This window comes from Macaca nemestrina, chromosome 5 (assembly GCF_043159975.1).
Source record: "Macaca nemestrina isolate mMacNem1 chromosome 5, mMacNem.hap1, whole genome shotgun sequence".
NCBI classification, from domain to species: Eukaryota; Metazoa; Chordata; class Mammalia; order Primates; family Cercopithecidae; genus Macaca; species Macaca nemestrina.
In genome coordinates this window covers 10,833,229-10,853,476 of record NC_092129.1, presented here as the reverse complement: position 1 = coordinate 10,853,476, position 20,248 = coordinate 10,833,229, and the positions used below count along the sequence as shown (strand labels likewise).

The window sequence follows — 20,248 nt, the reverse complement described above, 5'->3', positions numbered from 1 at the left end:
AGTGAGCCAAGATCGTGCCACTGCCCTCCAGGCTAGGTGACAGAATGAGACTCCATGTCAATAAAAAAAGAAAGAAAGGAAAGAGAAAGAAAGAGAAAGGAAGGAAGGAAGGAAGGAAGGAAGGAAGGAAGGAAGGAAGGAAGGAAGGAAGGAAGGAAGGAAGGAGAGAGAGAGAGAGAAAGAAAGGAAGGAAGGAAGGAAAGAAGGAAGGAAGGAAGGAAGGAAGGAAGGAAGGAAGGAAGGAAGGAAGGAAGGAAGGAAGGAAGGAAGGAAGGAAAGGAAGGAAGGAAGGAAGGAAGGAAGGAAGGAAGGAAGGAAGGAAGGAAGGAAGGAGAAAGAAAGGAAGGGAGGGAGGGAGGGAGGGAGGGAAGGAAGGGAGAGGAGAGGAGAGGAGAGGAGAGGAGAGGAGAGGAGAGGAGGAAGAGAAGAGAGAAAGAAAGAAAAGTCATGAGCTCTTGTTGATTGATTCCTCAGCTGAAATGGGGGCTGCAGGGCTGTTGGGGGAGAAACAATAAGAAAGTGCATCAAGCACCGAGCATATGCTAAGCACTCCATCATGGCAGCTCCTGATAATAATACGGAATAGAGTTGTATCTAACATGACTCTTTCTTGCAAGTGACAGAAAATCCAACTTAAGTTGGATTAAGCAAAAAAGGGAAATTCTTAGTGAACTGAAAATTCTGCAGGCTCACATCATGGCTCCAGGCCCTGTCCAGCCATGGAGTAGGCATTATTCTTGGGCACAAAGGTGATATTCTCGTGGCTGCAGATGCTGTGGTGGCTCTGGCTCTGCCAGGAAAGAAATAAGGAAAGCCACTCTCCCCATTACACAAACAATAGTTTTCTAGCTCTGAGAGGTCGAACTTGTGTCACCAGCCAGGCCCTAAACCCATCACTGATTAACTCCAACTTACATCAGCTGTTCCATGCTGGAGGTGGACACAGGACCACACTCATACCAAGATGGGAGCAAAGGGTAGTTCCCTCAACAGGATTATAGGATAGAGTGTGATAGGCTGCTGGGCAGCCAAAAAGCAAACAGATCCTCTACAATGCCTCAACTGATGAAAGCACGAAACTAAAATCATAAAGATCTGTGTGTGAGTTCTGGCTCTCCCATCTTCCTTGTGAGATTGAGCAGTTAGTTAATCTCTTTTAGCTTCAGTTTTCTCACCTGTACCAACATATAAGGTCATTGTGAGGATTAAGATTATGCCTTATCATCATCACCATCATCACCATCCATATTGCAACCACAACTACCATCATCATCCCCTCAAACATCATCACCACCACCACCACCATCACAATTATCATTACCACCACCATCACCATTGTCACCCTCAACATCATCACCATCATCACTATCATCACCACCACCATCATCATCACTACCACTACCATCACTGTCATCATTCCACCACCATCACCATTAACATTACCATCACCATCACCACCACCACCACCACCATCATTACTGCCATCAGCATCACCATCACCATCATTACCACCCATCACCATCATTATTATCAACCATCATCACCACCATTCCACCATCACCACCATCATCACCACCACTATCAACTTGATAGTCATTATGATTACTCCCACCATTAGCATTATCATTACCACCACCACTACCATCACCATCACCATCACCACCACTGCCACCTCTATGATCATCACCAACCACCACCATCACCATCACCATCATTTCACCACCAGCACAATTATCATTACCACCACCATCACTACCACCCTCATCACAACCCTCATCATCACCACCATTCCACCACCACCACCACCATCACTATCATTATCAACAGACATCACATAACCAGTTTGTAGCTGGGTCTTGAGTGCAGAGCCCACTCACTGTTTCTTCAGTCCCACCACCAACCACCAGGATGAGTCACAAAACATAACTCAGGCCTGTTCATCAATTTTCTCCATGTCAATAATGACAATGAATCAGTGGGTGTTCTCAGCTTCTCAGAGGGAGGTTAAAGTTCTCCTGCTCTTCCCTTCACGTTTCCAGATGTTCCCTGACGTGGATGTTCCAAACGCAGAGTTTGGAGGTGTTGAGGCCAAGGGGTTTTTCCAGGTCAGCCATCATCTGCAATCACTGAGCTGATCCTGATGCTGGACTTTCCCTGTTGCCCTCTCCCCAAGGCCCCATCAGGGAGGGCTTCAATCCTCAGGTCACCTGTGGCCTTCCGGCCCTCAGAGGTGCCATCTCTACATCTACCACTCTACCACTGGAAGGCAGCACAACCACAGACTGCATCAATTTCCCTGCAACTCATGGTGGGGTTTCCCCCTTATCAGGGTGTTTGCCTTACTCAGAGAGCAGATCCCAGAGCAGTGACACCTAACTTAATTTTTAGCAAAATATTTTGAGAAGGGTGCTCCCTCACACATCTGCACAGTCCAGGTGATGCACCCACTGCCCAGTGCTTGGTAGTCAAGAGGAGCTTCCTCCCTGCAGCTCTGCCCAGATAGGGCTGAGCTGGGCTCTGGAGCGAGGCGCTGGGACGAGCCTCTTCCATGCAGCTCATGTAAACTCCAGAATCAGTGTCAGTTTTCTGAACCCGAGACAATGATCTAAACGCAGTCAAAGGCTTTGGGGAAAGAAAGAGAGAGTGCCTCGGTTCTTGCCTGTGTCATGCTCGCAAAGCAAAGAGTTTTGCAAAATTTCAATGAAACGTGGGCTTGCAAAATTGGAAAACTGGATTATTTGTGAGAACACTGAGACATCCCTGGGCATGTCTATCTGGAAAAACGACATTTTCTCTGGCAATTTTACAGACATTCTATTTCAATTTGGCAAAGAAAATAAAGCAGTTTTTCACAAAGGCAGAAACACAACTAGAATGTTCACTCTCCCTAATTGTCAAAGAAGTGTAAATTGGAAAATGAATCGGGACAATTTCAACCTATTTGATTAGCTAATATTTTAAAAATCGAACACTCATACAAGTGAGGTGAAGTGATTGCTTTCTAGTGACACGGCACACCATCATACCCTTTTACAAATAATGTGGCAATGTTATTGGGAGACAGAAATACGTCTATGTAATTTATGGGAACTTAGGCTCAGAAAATATTAAGGAATAAGAATGAACTTTATGAACAAACATGTGGAAGGTTGGAAGCAAGAGTGGGGCCTTGGGGAGGAAGCATTAGGGCAGTGACTCCACAGACCCAGACTCAAGCTGAACTACACAACCTCCTTATGCCTCAGTTTCCTCAACTGTAGAACAGGAATGATAAAAGTGCCTGTTTCACAGGACTGTTGTGAGGATTAAGTGAGATACAACATATTATAAGCTTGTGCCTGGAAAGGTTAATTCTTGGTAAATGATGACTATTCTTTTTATTACAATAAAATATACAAAACATAAGGTTTACTATTTTAACCCTTTTGGAAGGTACCATTGAGTGGCATTTAGTACATTCACAATGGTGTGCAACCATCATCATATTCCCAGAACATTTTCCTCATCCCCAAAGGAAACTTCATGCTCATTAAGCAGTAGCTCCCCATTAACATATTAGTTATGAAGATTGTAGAATTATACGAAACTCATGATACAACGTTGAGTGAAAAAATCAATATGTGAAATTTTGTGTTATGATATAATTAGTAAAAGAAGCATATTAAAAGGTCTGAAAAAAGAATATATAAAATAGCAATTGCATTTTTCAGACTCTACATTTTAAACATTATTCTTTATAGTTGTAAAAGCAAAAAGTAGAGGAACAACAATCAACTCCAAACCACCACGACAAAGCCCAGATTGTTAAATCCAGGTCTCAGGAACAGAGAATCATATGTGATGTTTACACTCTGCAGGGTCAGAGACCTCAGCGGCATTGGTTGCTGCCTTGTGTTCTGCAGCCTCACAAACAGACAGGAGGGCCAGCACTGCTGCTCTGTTCTTCTGGAATTTCCTCCTGAACATGTTTTGGGTGCAGTAACCATTTCTTTCATCTTTTTAAAAACAGGTACCTATGGGGCTGGCCTTCTCAAGGAAGCCCGGCTCCCTGTGATTGAGAATAAAGTGTGCAATCGCTATGAGTTTCTGAATGGAAGAGTCAAATCCACCGAGCTCTGTGCTGGGCATTTGGCCGGAGGCACTGACAGTTGCCAGGTAAGAAAAGATCAAGAGACCAAAGTTAGTCTTGTGCTCTCCCATCTCGGTCTCAGCCCCTTAGACTTCATTCCCCAGGTGGCAAATTCAAGGATTTTCCACCGAAGACTCCTAAAAGTTGCTCAGAAACTCCCTAGATCTGTCCCTGAATGCGTATTCAGATAATCTAAGGAGATGTCTTGGGGCTTGAGTTTGAGATCTGTAGCAAGGGAGTTTTAAGTGCCATAACTACCTCAGGTCACTCACCCTCCTGGGGTGTGCTTGTGGCCAGGGACTAAAGTGGTGACTTTTCTGGTAGGGAAGGAGGTAGAGGGTACAGGACAGAGACCAACTGCACACACTTTACAGTGATGCCCAGGCTAGGCCAGTCTAAAGGAAACACCAACATAGGAAGGGATGTGTGCAGGATTCACAAGGGGTTTTTTACCCCCAGGAGAAACTAAGTGGTGTGGTTTTGCTGAACAGATTTTGCTAAGTACTTAAGCACTGCAGATGCTTGAGTAATATGCTCATAGTCCCTTTCTGATTTCAATTACTGGGAAAATGTACATATGGATAATAGAAAGATGGCATCCCATAATAAAAGACTGGCAGCCTAACCCTCACATGGATTTTTCTCCCTCTGTATAGGGTGACAGTGGAGGGCCTCTGGTTTGCTTCGAGAAGGACAAATACATTTTACAAGGAGTTACTTCTTGGGGTCTTGGCTGTGCGCGTCCCAATAAGCCAGGTGTCTATGTTCGTGTTTCAAGGTTTGTCACTTGGATCGAGGGAGTGATGAGAAATAATTAATTGGACGGGATTACAGAGTGAAGCATTGACTCACCTAGAGGCTGGAACATGGGTAGGGATTTAGCATGCTGGAAATAACTGACAGTGAACAAACGAGGACATTGTCCCCAGCTACCAGGGAAGCCAAACCTCAGCATTTTTTGTATTATTTTCTGACTGCTGGATTCTGTAATAAGGTGACATAGCTATGACATTTGTTAAAAATAAACTCTGTACTTAACCTTAATTTGAGTTAATTTTGGTTTTGGTCTTCAACATTTTCATGCACTTTGTTCGTCACACCAATTTTAAATGGGCAGACGGGGGGGATATAGCTGCTTTTGATAAGGAACAGCTACACAAAGGACTGGGCAGGCTACAAGGTCACAGAGGGGAGAGCCAAGAAGTCCTAAGAAGTTGTCCATGCGTTTACCTCATCAGCTAACGAGGGCTTGACACACATTTTTACTGTCTTTATTTCTAACACTGAGATGAATGTTTTCAAAGCTGCAACATGTATGGGCAGTCATGCGAACTGGTTCTGTTATTGGGAATGAAATCTGTCACTGACTGCTTGACTTGAGCCCAGCCCAGGGGACATGGAGCAGAGAGCTGTATACCATGGAGTGAATCGGGCCATGGACGTGTAACACAAGACCAGCTGAGAGTCTGAATGCTATTCTGGGGCACATGTGAGTCTAGGACTGGTGCCAAGAGCACATAAATGAACAACAAGCAAATATTGAAGGTAGACTACTTACTTCCCATTGTTAATTGCCTGCCCGGTTTTGAAACAGTCTGTAGTACACACGGTCACAGGAGAATGACCTGTGGGAGAGACACATGTTTAGAAGGAAGAGAAGGGACAAATGCACATTTTTTACCATTTAAAATGTTGTTACCAAACAAAAATATCCACTCAAAATACAATTTAACAATGTAACAGTCATCTTATACCAGAGAAATGCAGAGAAAAGCAAAACTGCAAGTGACTGTGAATAAAGGGTGAAAGTCTCAAGTCCTCAAAGAGCTGTGTTTATTTCCTTGACAAATAGATTACTTGTATTCAATTCCAATGTGCTTTAAGGATGAAGATGCTCATTTTACAATTAGCACACACTTCGTGTATATTGTCGCCTGTTCTCCTTACAAAAATGTTGTTCCCCATTGTGAAGGATTCCCTTTGGTACCAGTTTTGCCTGTCCACATAAAGTATTTCATTTTAAAATCTCAGCATAAAATACAGATTGCATCTGAAAACATATTGAATATAACATACAAGCAGAACACACAAGTTCCACATTTCAAAAGCCTCGATAACAAAAAAGAAAGATCAAATCCCTTATTCGTCTCTGTAAAGTCATTTATAAAGCTTCTGCTGATCCTGTTAAGCATGGATATAATTGACCTTTCTTTTAAATTAAAACGTAAGCTCCTCCCCAAGACAACTCAAAGTGTCAAGATTGAATGGGAACTGTTCATGTTTTTAACTCTTGGCCACAGGCACCCACGGAACTGAACTTAACAAATATATGAAAAATATCCCTTCACTTTTAAAATCCTAAGACCCAGAAATCATAATCCATGGGATCTGTTGAGTAACGAAGAGAATCTGTGGCTCTAGGTGTCTACTAAAGGAGAGCCAAAAATGTCCTGAATAATCTCAGGACCACAGCATTATTTTATGAATAACAGAACCAAGACCTCAGATTGTACAGCAGATTGGCCCTTATTGCTAGAATGGGGCCTAAACCATGCCTGGAACCCCAGATGCTACAGAGAAGGTAGAGGGGAGAGACTCCTGACCTGTTCATGCTGCAAAGGCATGCGGAAACCAAGGTGAGCAAAGGACACGAACGCTCACATTCTGTGGCCCAGGAACCTGTGATTCAGTCTCCTCATTAACAGGATTCCCAAATTTTCATCCTCCCTGCAATTTTTCGAATGTTCACTTATGGGCTTAGTCCCTTGACTGATAAGATTTGATGAACATTTCTGCACAAATTTCCCAAATCCTTGGTTTTCAAATCCTGCATTCTTGATGGACCTGTTATGAGAATCAGGTGAGGGACTTCTCTCGTCTCTCTTTAGCCTAATGAGTCAGAGACCACTGCTCCAGTGCAAGGAAACAAACAAACAAACAAAAACAGGAAGAGCCGTGCACCTGAGAGGCTCTTTCTTAAGCCAGCTACATATTATGTGTTCCCAGAAACTTCAACAGTACCACAAATAGTCCTAACTCATCCAACATTATATAAAAATACTCTGGATAGATTGAAGTCTTTATACAATATTACAACAGCATAGCTTAATGTAGCTGAAACGCACACATGCATCTCTGCAAGGACAGCTTTGCAAGGAGGATCAGCTCCTGGATAGCTCCTTCCACCTTTGGCAGGGGCCTCAAAGGTGAGAGCTGGAAACTGGGGTTTTTTTATTCCTGCCACACTTAAAAGAATGTGGACTGAAAAAACAAAGGAGAAAGTCCTTATGAAAGATTATGCAAATAGTTAGAGGAAGGTCTTCTGTTATTATTTAATAGCATAGCTGGTTTTGATCAAATACACATACCTAACTTCTGATGAAAACCCAACTCAAAGGTAACAGAAATCACTTCAGGCTCCTTTTTTGACTTGCTTTCAGACCCTAAACAGAGGTTAGTTAGCATTACAGCATTTAAGCTCTTCATGAATTTCTCTACTGAATTAACATATGTTTGGAAATGAGCTGCTGATATGAACAAAACCCAGCAGAAATGATAGAATAATCCAATGCAGTTTTAGAAGGGAATACACTAACAGGTTTCAGTAATTTAGCACGAAGTTGTTTTTTTAGAGTAAATAATCATGGATCACAATCAACGTGCTTAATTTGTAGTACTGTAAACCATACTCCTAGATTTTTTTCAAGTGTGGGGACTAGGTATAATTAATCTATCCAACTTTTCATTATGAAAATTCATAAACAGAAAAAAAATGAGAATTTGTGTAATTTAAATTTTTGTTGGTATAATTCCCCATGTTTATATATTAGTTGGATATCAGTTTTCCTTGCTCCCCTTTGGGACAATCCTGCACCACCCCACCACCCTTCACCAGCCACAGACAATCTCTCCCAGTTGTTTAACTTTAATGCAGCTGATGTGGTAGAAGAGTCCTGGTCTCAAAGGACTCCCTATTCCTCCATTTCTTCCTGATGAGTTTGCAGATCTGACCCCTGATTGAATCAAGAATGAATGCACCATTCTCAGTGTGTACACAGGCAGCAGTCAATGGAGTATAATCAAAGGGAAGAAAGATTTTCCTCAGGATTTTTGAAATATTAAAAACATTAGAGTTCCGTATCCTTAATTTCCAATTCATTATCCAGATTGCCTTTTATTTTTTAAGTTAGCTGTTAAATCATTTTTAAAGATTACACAGAAAACACAAGACTATGTGTCATAATTAAAAAAAAAAATCAAACAGTACGGAAGTCTCTGACAGGAAAGAGATGGCCCTCCGTTCCCTACCCATCTCCCCAGCTCATTTGTGTCCCCAGAGGACATATACTACATCTTTTAGTATACATTCTCATATTCATATTCTCTATCTTTTTTCATGAAAAATTTAAAACAGAAACTTAGAAAGAATTTCAGTAATGTTAATTTTTGTTGATATAACTCTTCATGTTTGTATATTGGCTGGATATTAGCTTTCCTTGTACACTATTTAAACACCTGCCTCCAAAACTCAGTCTCTCTTTCTTTTCTCTGCCTACTTATCTCTATTACCTATCTATCATCTATTATCTATTTATCTATGCATCAATCCATCTATCCATTATCTATCATCTCTATCTATCTGTCTATCATCTATCATCCATCTACCTATTATCTGCCTAGCTACCATCTGTGTGTCATCTGTCTTCCTATCCAGCTACAGAGAGAAACTGCCTTTGGTTTTAGTTTTTTATAAATACTATAACACATAAGTCAGTGACGTTTCACTTTGTAATCAGTCTTGAAAATCTGCCTATGCCATTCCATCTACACAGACCTGACTCCTCACTCTGTAGAGTAAGCCACGCCGTTAATCCCCTGCTGCTGCACGTCCCAGCGATTTCCACTTTCCCACATCAGCAACTCCTGCCTTTAGATCACTTCTGAGTCTTAGCACCTTACATGGAAATGCTTCTCTCTTCACAACCATGTTTAAAAAATAATACATATTCTTATCTAGATTGCGTGGGGTTTTTTTTTACATTAATGTTTTATATTTACTTTGAATTTTTTGCTTACAATATAAGATGAGGATTTATTGTTATTTTTTTCCCTAAGCATATTCAATTTTCTCAACATCTTCCTTTCTCCACTGGTTTGAAATGCTGCTTTTCTTTGGGGTGCACTGAATTTTGGACAGTGCCTACCAAGTTTTTCTACATCATCCACTGTCTCTGGCAAGGCAATACCCTTGGTTTCAGGCAAAAGCATCACGAGGCCACCACAGATGGATGCCAGGATACCTAGGCAATAGGGAAAGGTGTTACTGCCCCGGGGAAGACACAGCTGGGCCTTCCCCCACAGGCCTCCTCACTGTGAAGCCACTGTGTTACTCACTGGAGTAGCTCTCAACCACAGCAACCTCTGCATCCCACATCACTGCCTTGGCTCTCTTTTGTCGTGATTTCAAATGTTCTCTCCTTTCCTCAAACCCTCAGTTATGGCCCCTGCACACCTGGCAGCCACGGGTTCACTCACACATCTCACAGTGATTGACTGAGTGCCTTCTCAGGGTCCAACACCCAAGGCCTCCCCTCCTACATCACAGAGAAACAGAAGTGCTGGAGGGGAGTCCCCTCTGCACCCAATCACTGACACTCTCGCCTGTTCCTCTCCCTCCCATTCCTCCTGTCATCTTACACTGGAATAACTGTCTTGGTGTCTACCCCAGGGCCAGCACTCACTTAGACTTGCCTTTTTGGGTGCCTCACTGTAGTGATTAACCCTTTCTCCAGTATCTTTAACCTATTGGGAGAAGCTTTCAAACACATTCAGATCTTTCTTGTTTGACCAGCCTTATCTCATTCTCACCTCATCCTTCCATTACCATCCTTTCTTTTACTGTTCTCTAGAGCCAAAGTTCTTGAAAGCCACCCTCTCCTATTTTCTCCACTTATTTGTATCCAAGTGGTGTGCTAGTAAATGTCTAACAATCGGCTTTGGGCAATCAAGCCCTGACTGGCAGCATCTGCCAATGTGCATGGTGTAAATGCTCCCACTGTGGGTCCTTCAGTCTACTGACACAACATCCCTGACTGTGCCACTGGGAAGAGATGCAGGAGCCCCATCACTGGGGCTTCCACCATAAAGATGTAGCAGACACAATCTCAGGAGCACAGGTTATACTGAAGATGTAGTAGATGAATTAGAAACTGATGATTGTTGAGACTAAAATCAGTTCTTACTTTAAATGCATAGACATTAATGTAAGACAACAAGAAATATGAAAAAACAAAGAGGTAAAATAAAACACCACCAAAGGACACAATAATTTCCCAGTAGCTGGCCCCATAGAAATAAAGATATATTAACAACCTGACAAAGATTTCAAAATAATTATTTGAAGAAAGCTTGGTAAACTTCAAGAAAATACAGAGAATTCAATAAAATCAGAAAAACAATAAAAGATCAAAATGAGAAATGTAATGGAGAGATTAAAACTGTTTAAAAAGTAAAACAGAGCCGGGTGCGGTGGCTCACGCCTGTAATCCCAGCACTTTGGGAGGCTGAGGTGGGCGGATCACAAGGTCAGGAGATCGAGACCACGGTGAAACCCCGTCTCTACTAAAAATACAAAAAATTAGCCGGGCATGGTGGCGGGCACCTGTAGTCCCAGCTACTTGGGAGGCTGAGGCAGGAGAATGGCATGAACCCGGGAGGCGGAGCTTGCAGTGAGCCAAGATTGGCCTGGGTGACAGAGCGAGACTCCGTCTCAAAAAAAAAAAAAAAAAAGTAAAACAGAATTTCTGAAACTGGAAAAATAATAAAGTGAAAAATGCAATAGACAGCATCAAAAGCAGAATTCATCATGTAGAATAAATAATCTGTGAACTTGAAGACAGGTTATTTGTGAATATAGAATTGAAGGAGAAAAATAGTGAAAAAAAAGCTTACAGGACTTACGAGGCAGCATGAAAAGAGCAAATATTTTAGTTATAAGAGTTCACAAAGGAGAAAAAGGGGGTAGAAAGCTTATTTTAAAAATAACAGAAAACTTTCTAAGTCTAGGGAAAGATATCAACATCCAGGTCCAAGATGGTCAAAAGTCTCTAACTAAATTCAGTTCAAACATAACTACATCAAGACAAAGTTAGACTGTCAAAAATCAAAGACAAAGAGAAAATCATAAAAGCAGCGAGAAGAAGCAAATCACATATAACAGAGTTCCAGTAAGGCTAGCAGCAAAGTTCTCAACAGGTTCCATACAGGCCAGGAAAGAGTAGGTTAATATATTATAAGTGCTGAAGAAAAACACTACACACCAAGGATACTGCATTCACCAAAGCTGTGCTTCAGAAATGGAAAGATCAAGCTTTTACTAAACAAACAAAAGCTGAGGAAGTTCATTAACCCCAGACCTGTCTTACAAGAAATGCTAAAGGGAGTCTGCAAGATGAAAAAAGATGCTAATTAGTAACAAAAAAAGAAACCAGAAAACTCACTGGTTAAAGTAAGTACACAGTCAAATTCATAATATTCAAACACTTTAATGGTGGCCACATATATCTGTAATATGAAAGTATGAATCTCTTATATCTTTAGCATGAAGGTTAAAAGACAAAACTATTTAAAATAATAGCTACAATAATTTGTTAAGGGATATATGCTATAAAAAGATATACATTGTGACATAAAAAGATTTTAAATGCAGGGAGATGTGGAGTAAAAGTGCAGAACTTTTATGCAATCAAAGTTAAGCTGTTATCAGCATAAAATAGCCTGATATAACTATAAGACTTTTTTGTAAGCATCATGGTAACCACAAAGCAAAAGCATAAGGTAGATATACAAAAGATAAAAAGGAATCAAAGCATCCCACTAGAGAAAATCACTTAATCACATAGAAAGATAGTAAGAGAGGAAGAAAGGAACAAAGAGTCTACAAAACAACCAGAAAGCAATTAACAAAATGGTAATGGCAGACTCTTACTTATCAATAATTATCTTGAATGAAAATGGATTAAATTCTCCAATAAAAAGATATACAGTGGTTGAATAACTAAAAAATAAGATCCAACTACATGCTGCATACAGGACACTCACTTCACCTATAAGGACACAAATAATGTCCTTAAAGTAATGGGATAGAAAAAATATTCCAGCAAATGGAAACCAAAAGAGAGCAGGTGTCGTTATACAGATTGAGTATCCCTAATCCAAAAGTCTGAAATCTGAAATACTCCAAAATTAATAAAATTTTAAGTGCCGACATGATGTTCAAAGGAATTGCTCATTGGAGCATTTTGGATTTTGGTGTTTAGAGATGCTAAAACGGTGAATATATAATGTATATTAGTCCATTCTCAGACTACTAAAAAGAATACTACCTGAGACTGGGTAACTATGAAGAGGTTTAATTGACTCAGTTCCACAGGCTTAACAGGAAGCATGACTAGGAGGCCTCAGGAAACGTAACCATGCCGGAAGGTTAAGGGGAAGCAGGCACCTTCCATCAGATTTCATGAGAACTCACTCACTTTCATGAGAACAGCAGGAAGGAAACTGCTCCCATGATCCAATCACCTCCCACTGGGTCCCTCCTTTGACATGTTGGGGATTACAATTCAAGATGAGATTTGGGTGGGGCCACAGCCAAACCATATCATAATGCAAATATTCCAAAATAAAAAAAAATTTCAAAATTCTAAAAAACTAAATCATATTGTAATTCAAATATTCCAAAAAAATTCAAAATTGAAAACACTTCTGGTTTTAGGAATTTTGGATAAGGGAAACTCAATCTACATGAGGTAAAACAGACTTTAAGTCAAAAACCGTAAAAAGAGACAAAGAAGGTCATAATATAATGATAAAGAGATCAATTTGCTATAACAATTATAAATACTTATTTATATATATACCCAAACTTCTAATACATACATATAACAGCTAAAAAATTTAATAGATCTCAAAGGAGAGCTAGACTGTAATAAAATCATAGTAGCAGACTTCAATAGCTCCACTTAGCTCCATAGTAGCAGACTTCAACAGCTCCAGACAGAGAATCATAATGGAAACATGAGACTTAAACTACACTTTAGGCCAAATGAACCTAACAGAAATATGCAGAATATTCTGTCCAATGGCAGTAGAATACACATTATTCTCAAGTGCACATAGAACTTTCTCCACAATAGATCATATGTTAGGTCACAAAACAAGTAAACAAATTTAAGAAGATTAGAATCCTACCAGGTATTCCTTTCAGATTATAATTGTATGAAACTAGAAATCAATGACAAGAGAATATTGGAAAATCCACAAATACACAGAAATTAATCAACATGCTCCTGAACAATCAATGAGTCAAAGAAGATATTAAAAGATAAATTTTTAAAAACTCAAAACTAATGAAAATGGGCACACTAACATACCAATAACTTACCGTATACAGCAAAAGTGGTTCTAAGAAGGAAGCTTTTAGCAATAAATACTTACATCAATAAAGAAGAAAGATATCAAATAAGCAACCTAACATTACACCTCAAAAAAATAGACAAAGAAGAAAAGAAAAACTAACCCAACAGTTAGTAGAAGGAAAGAAATAATAAAGATCACAGCAGAAATAGTGAAGTAGAGACTAGAAAAATGATAGAAAAAAGAAATAAAACTAATATTGGTTTTTAAAAAGATAAAAAATGACCAACTTTTAACTAGATTAAGAAAACAAAGAAAACTCAAACAAAATCAGAAAGAGGAGACATTACAATAGATATTACAGATGTATAAACAATCATAAGAGACTACTGTGAACAATTATATATCAACAAATTGGATAACTTAGAAGAAATGAATGAATTCCTAGAAGTGAAAAACCTACCAAGACTGACTCAGAAAGAAATAGAAAGTCTGAACAGAGCAATAATAAGTATAAGATTGAATCAGTAATAACGAGTCTTCCATCAACAAAAAGCCCAGGACCTAATCATACCTGAATCACTGCTGAATCATACCAAACATTAAAAGGACTAATATCAATCCTCCTCAAACTCTTCCAAAAAGTTAAAGAAAAGGGAATGCTTTCAAGTTCATTTTATGAGGACAGCATTATGCTGATATGAAACACAAAAAAGAATACTGTAAGGAAAGAAAATTACAGGCAATACCCCTGATGAACATATGTGCAAAAATCTTCAACAAAATACTAGGAAATGGAATCCAACAGAACATTAAAAGGATCATTCACCATGATCAAGTGGGAATTGTCCCAGGAATGCAAGGATAGTTCAACATACACAAATAAATAAATGAAAGGATAAATGGATGACAAAAAGGTGTGTATACATATGTGTGTCTGTGTGTTACATACACATTGTTGTATGTATATATATACACACACATATAATATACATATAAGTGTGTCTTATATACAGACACACACACAATGGAATATTTTCAGCCTTAATAAAGAAGGAAATCCTGCCTTTGCATCAACATGGATGAACCTGCAGGACATTATGATAAGTGAAATAAGCCAGACACAGGAAGGAAAATACTGTGTAATCTCACTTATATGTGGAATCTAAGAAAGTTGAACTCTTAGAAACGGAGTAGAATGGTGATTACCAGAGCTGGGGAAGGGAGAAATGGAGGGATATTGGTCAAAAAATACAAATGCGCAGTTTTGCAAGATAAATAGGTTCTGGAAATCTAATGTACAGAATGGTGACTACAGTTAACAATACTGTATTGCATACTTGAAATTTGCTAAAAGAGTTGATCCTAAGTGTTCCTACCATGTACACAAGATATGTGAATGATGGCTATTTTAATTAACTTGATTATGGTAATAATTTCACAATGTACATTTATATTAAAACATTACATTGTACATCTTAAATATATACAATTTTTGTCAAGTGTATCTCAATAAAACTGGAAAACATAATTGAAGAGTAACGAAAAAAATTAAAAGCTATTATGTGACAAAGGACATTATCAACAAAGTGAAAAACAACCTACTGATGAAGCAAACCTAATAACAAAGGCCTGGTATACAGAATATATTAAAATCTCTAGGCTGCGCTCAGTGCCTGACACCTGTAATCCCAGCACTTTGGGAGCCCAAGGTGGGAGGATCACTTGAACCCAGGAGTTCAAGGCTGCAGTGAGCTGACTGGGTCACTGCACTCCAGCTTGGGTGACAGGGTGAGACCACTGTCACTTAACCCATTTCTTGTTTAGAAAAAAAAGTGCAGCAGTGCAGCTCACTGCCAGCACAGTATTCTTTGAGCAAACAAGAAGAGAAATGGGGGAAAAAAAAAAACTCTCATAATTCAACAACAAAAAGAAAAACAAGAAGGTAAAGAGACATTTTTCCAAAAAAGATATACAAATAGCCAACAAGTGAAATGATGGTTAACATCATTAGTCATTAAGAAAATGCCAATAAAATCATAATGAAATAAGACTTCATATACATTAGGATGTCTATAATTTAAAAAATAGAGAATAACAAGTGGTGGTGAAGATGTAAAGAAATTAGAATCCTGTCCATTGTTGGTGGGAATGTAAAATGGTTCAGCCACAGTGGAAAACAATTTGGCAGTTCCTTAAAATGGTAAACATAGAATTACCATATGATCTAACACTTCTACTCTTAGGTATATAGACAAAAAAATTGAAAACAAGTACCCAGATACCTTGCATGAGAAGGTTCATAGCAGCACTATTACAAAAGCCACAAGTTGGAAACAACCCAAATGCCAATCAATAGATGAGGGGATAAACAAATTGTGGTTTATAGAGCCACAAAAGGGAATGAAGCACTGGTACATGCTGCATGGCTAAACCTCGAAAGCAAGGGCTGGGATGGGGGCATGGAAAGTAATAGCTTACCGGGTACCACATTGTATTTTGGGGCAATGAAAATGTTTTGGAACTGGATGGAGGTGGTGGTTGCCATGTACTACATAAAACTAATTGTTCACTTTAAGATGGCTAATTTTCTTATGAGAATTTCTCAATTATAAAATACCTTCCATGTATTCTTTCTAAGGATGACACTAGAGTTCATTGAGTATCAGATACAGAGGTTTGCTCTGGAAAAATGAAGTAGTAATTTTTTTGAAAAAGGATGATGTGGGATTCAAGATATGGGGGATCAAATGTCAGAGAAGCAAGGGGATCTTCTGGATGACAGTCCATGGAGATCCCATGACAGCTGGACAGCAGGCCAGCTGTGTACCCAGGACCAGCCAGAGCAGGGATGATGGCTCCCGAGAAGCTCTAAGAACATCGCTAGATGGCGTCATGGGTTTGTGGGCATATTGAAAAGGTTTATAAAACTGAGAATTTGGAGTAGAATTAGAAAAATGACATAAAAGCTTACAGAAAAGAAAATAATAAATTCTAGGGAGAAATATAAAAGTATACTACATGCCTCAGTTATAAATAGCATTTCCATAGTCATGAAGAAATATGAACACTGAATATTTACTTAAACAAAATTACAATATAATTATGCAATTAGGTACATATAGCAAAAGGATGTGTGTGTATATGTAGTATGTATGGTGTTTGTGGTGTGTGCGTGGTATGTGCACGGTGTGTGTGTATGATGTGTGTATGGTGTGAGGTGTGTGCAGTGTGTGTGGCATTTGTGTGTATGTGTATGTACAGTGTGGTATGTAGGTGGTTATGTGGTGCATACGGTGTGTCTATGAGAGTGTGTTGTGAGTGTATAGTACGTGTGTGAGGTGTGTGGTGTACGTGGTGTATGTGTGCATAGTATCTATATGGGGTGTGTGGTGTGTAAGGTCCTTGTGCTGTGGTGTGTGTGAATCTGTGTTGTGTATAGTGTGTTGTATGGTATATGTGTATGCATCGTGTCTGTGGTGTTATGTGGTGTGTGTGTGCGTAGTATATACGGGATGTGTGTGCATGTGGCATGTGTGTAGTATGTGGTATGATGCTGATGGTGCATTAAACGGAGTTAAATCCTAATATTCCCAGCTGGGAAGTCTATAGGTGTGTTAGTCCGTTCTCACATTGCTATAATACCTGAGACTGGGTAATTTATCAAGAAAACAGGTTTAATTGGCTCACAGTTCTGCAGGCTGTACAGGAAGCACAGGCTTCTACTTCTGGGGAGGCTCTGGGAACTTTCCAATCATGGCGGAAGACAAAGTGTGAGTAAGACGCAGATGGCGGCTAGGCGCAGTGGCTCACGCCTGTAATCCCAGCACTTTGGGAGGCGGAGGTGGGCGGATCACGAGGTCAGGAGATTGAGATCATCCTGGCTAACACGGTGAAACCCTGTCTCTACTAAAAATACAAAAAATTAGCGGGGCATTGTGGCGGGCACCTGTAGGGAGGCTGAGGCAGAACCCGGGAGGCCGAGCTTTCAGTGAGCCGAAATCGCACCGCTGCACTCCAGCCTGGGTGACAGAGGGAGACTCCCTCTAAAAAAAAAAAAAAAGAGAGAGAGAGAAAAAAAAAGATTCAGATGGTGGGAGCAGGAGCAAGGTTGGAGGAGGCGCCACACACACTTAAACAACCAGATTTCCTGAGAACTCACTATCAGGAGAACAGCACGAGGGGATGGTGCCAAACCATTCATGAGTGACTGCCCTATAAGCCAATCACCTCCCATCAGACCCCGCCTCCACAGTAGGGATTACAAATTGACATGAGATTTGGGCGTGGACACAGATCCAATTCGTATCAATAGGTAATGATTAAAACCGAAAAAAGAAGTACCACGGTCAGAAAGTTATTTAAAGAGCTGAAGGCAAATGCCAATAGGATCAGTTTAAAGAGTCGGAAGTGTTTGCCTCAGAAGAGAAGGACATTCAAGCTTTTTTATACAGCTTTTTGACTCTTTAAACTATGCACATACATAAAGTTGATTTTAGAAAACTAAAAATGTTAAAACGTTCCAAAACAGATTGGATGAGTACACACTTCATCATGATTGTGGCTGAGGGAGATTGGGTTAGAGAAGAGAGGATGAGACCAGGAAGTTCCAGGGATTGAGGAAAAGTTGAAATGACGAAATGTTCATAATTGTTAATGGCAGGTTGTGGGAAAGTTGGTAAGTTGCTTCAGTGTTTGTTCACTCTGTACTTTTTCATACATTTAACATTTCTTAAATTAGTATAATAATGAACTATGTAATCAGCTACAGAGTTGAGGGTGTGGACAGCTGAGCTACCGGTGTAAAATGAACGGTATTTTAAAAAATGACTATTTGAGGAACTAACAGAACTAGGACACCCTAGTCAAGGGTTGATAAGAAAGGACCCCAGGGCTCTGTCTCAGCTCTCCTGGCCACACCTGGAGGACATGGGCTTCTCCAAGGTCACACTTTCAGTAGGTATTGATGAAGGATATGGAGACAACTGAAGCTCTGGGCGCTGCATGATCTGAGAAGAGAAGCTCCGGGAACGTGGGAGCTGAGTTTCAGATACCTGAGGGCTGTCATCCAGCAGAGGGAGTAGGTGACCACTGACCTAGGGAGAGACCCTTATCAAGGCTACATTCGTTGATGGCCTTCTTTGTGTGAGGTGCTGCTATGATTACATTAAATTTCCACTTACCTAAATCCAATTTTGTGCACTTGTTTTCTACTCTTGTAGGAAGGACAACAGCGACAACCTCAAACCAGTAATCTAGTCAAAAGAGCAATTCCCAAGGCACGACATGTAGGGAATGCAGATTCATCAGCACCCACAGAGACTACAGTGATTGCCGATAATACCAACTTAATGCCTGGCCAGCAGCATGGATCGTGACCTCCACTTTTCTTTCGTGTTTACAGAACCACAAAAAAGTCCATTGTTTTCATTCTTGTTGCTTGTTTCACAGGTCTACATAATCTACTTTTTAAAGTCAAAAACGGACTTAGTGCTGGACAATGAAAGTATAAACTCAGTATAGTGCATAGTATTTTTTTCATATACATATGAATATATATACGCTTTTACACATGTATGCATATGTATCATATGGGTCCAAACACTAGATGGAATGGAATTTTTTAATTGAAATAATTTCCGGTTATTAAGCATATCAGCTACCTTTAAAGTATTCATTTTACTGTATTTATATTAATTATTGACGCTTGAACTTCAGAATAGTGGAGAATAAAAGTTAAACATCGCAAGAAGATTTCTCCTTTATTACTTCTTTAAATCGGAGAAAAGATGTTTAAAGAGAAAATAGGAAGTATCTTCCCCACTCCACATAATTTATGAAGTAAATTATCATACCATAAAGAGACACCAAATAAAATCTGTGGGTCTCAAAACATTAGGAGCACTGCTTCCGTGAAATCAGTTAAAGCACACACCCATATTGGTCATCCATTGAAACATATTATTTTCCTGAGTAAATTCTCCACAATTCTGAAAATCGGTGAAAAGATCATCTCATGTTACTTCTACACAAAACCAAGCAGCGCATGTGGCTCTCCACGTTTCAGGGCATACACATCCCTTTCCACCGGGGATCAATGTGCCCTACGGGAAGCTACTTCTTGCCTTTTAAACCAGATTCAGTAAACAAAAACTGTTTTGTATAGCTGACACAGGATCACATCGATTGCACGAAAAAGGTCAGTCTGTGGAAGGAAAGTTACAAAGGCAAACAGGGCACGTTAAGGAGGCGTAACCAATCACATGGATTTTCTGCTGTTGGAATTTTTTTCGGGTCAAAAATACAGGTACTAGGACTCCCTGAATCCAGCAGGTGTTAGAGGAAGGCAGAGGGCGGCCTCCTGCAAAACACCTACCTTTGCCAGTTTCTAATTCAGGGTCCAGGAGCTGGAGCATCCGTGCTCCCCGTGCTTGCGCTTGGAAGCAGAAACGCCCTCAACTCTCACTTCTCACAAGGCCTCCGACCCACCTACCTGGGGCTCAGCCCGGGAGCCAGCGGCTGGACGGAGCGGGGTTGCGCCCTGGAACACCGGGCAGGCGAGGAAGGAGAAAAGTCCAGCTGGCGGCTTAGAGGCGAGGGACGTGCCTTTCCCAGCGGCCTCGCCCTGGCCATCCTGACCCTGAGGTAAGGGGTCAGCCCAACCGCGCCCCGTCCACCTCTCCGCCTCCCGCCCCCGCACCGCAC

The 20,248-nt window shown here is 40.3% G+C and overlaps 2 protein-coding genes across 2 annotated transcripts in view; one reads left to right on the top strand and one right to left on the bottom strand.

Moving 5' to 3' along the window:
• Window positions 1-5,173, top strand: part of LOC105487509 (plasminogen) — a 50,828-nt gene extending 45,655 nt beyond the window's left edge. The window contains exons 18-19 of the mRNA XM_011750967.2: window positions 4,010-4,155; window positions 4,786-5,173. Coding sequence (XP_011749269.2) covers window positions 4,010-4,155; window positions 4,786-4,947 — 308 coding nt within the window. The 3' untranslated portion in view covers window positions 4,948-5,173. The remainder of the gene's footprint in view (window positions 1-4,009; window positions 4,156-4,785) is intronic.
• LOC105492004 (lipoprotein(a)) overlaps window positions 1-7,329 on the bottom strand; it is a 302,231-nt gene extending 294,902 nt beyond the window's left edge. The window contains exons 1-2 of the mRNA XM_071095947.1: window positions 7,255-7,329; window positions 5,688-5,754 (exon numbers count right to left, since the gene is read on the bottom strand). Of these exons, the coding sequence (XP_070952048.1) occupies window positions 5,688-5,754; window positions 7,255-7,258 (71 nt within the window). The 5' untranslated portion in view covers window positions 7,259-7,329. The remainder of the gene's footprint in view (window positions 1-5,687; window positions 5,755-7,254) is intronic.
• Window positions 7,330-20,248: the final 12,919 nt, after the last annotated feature.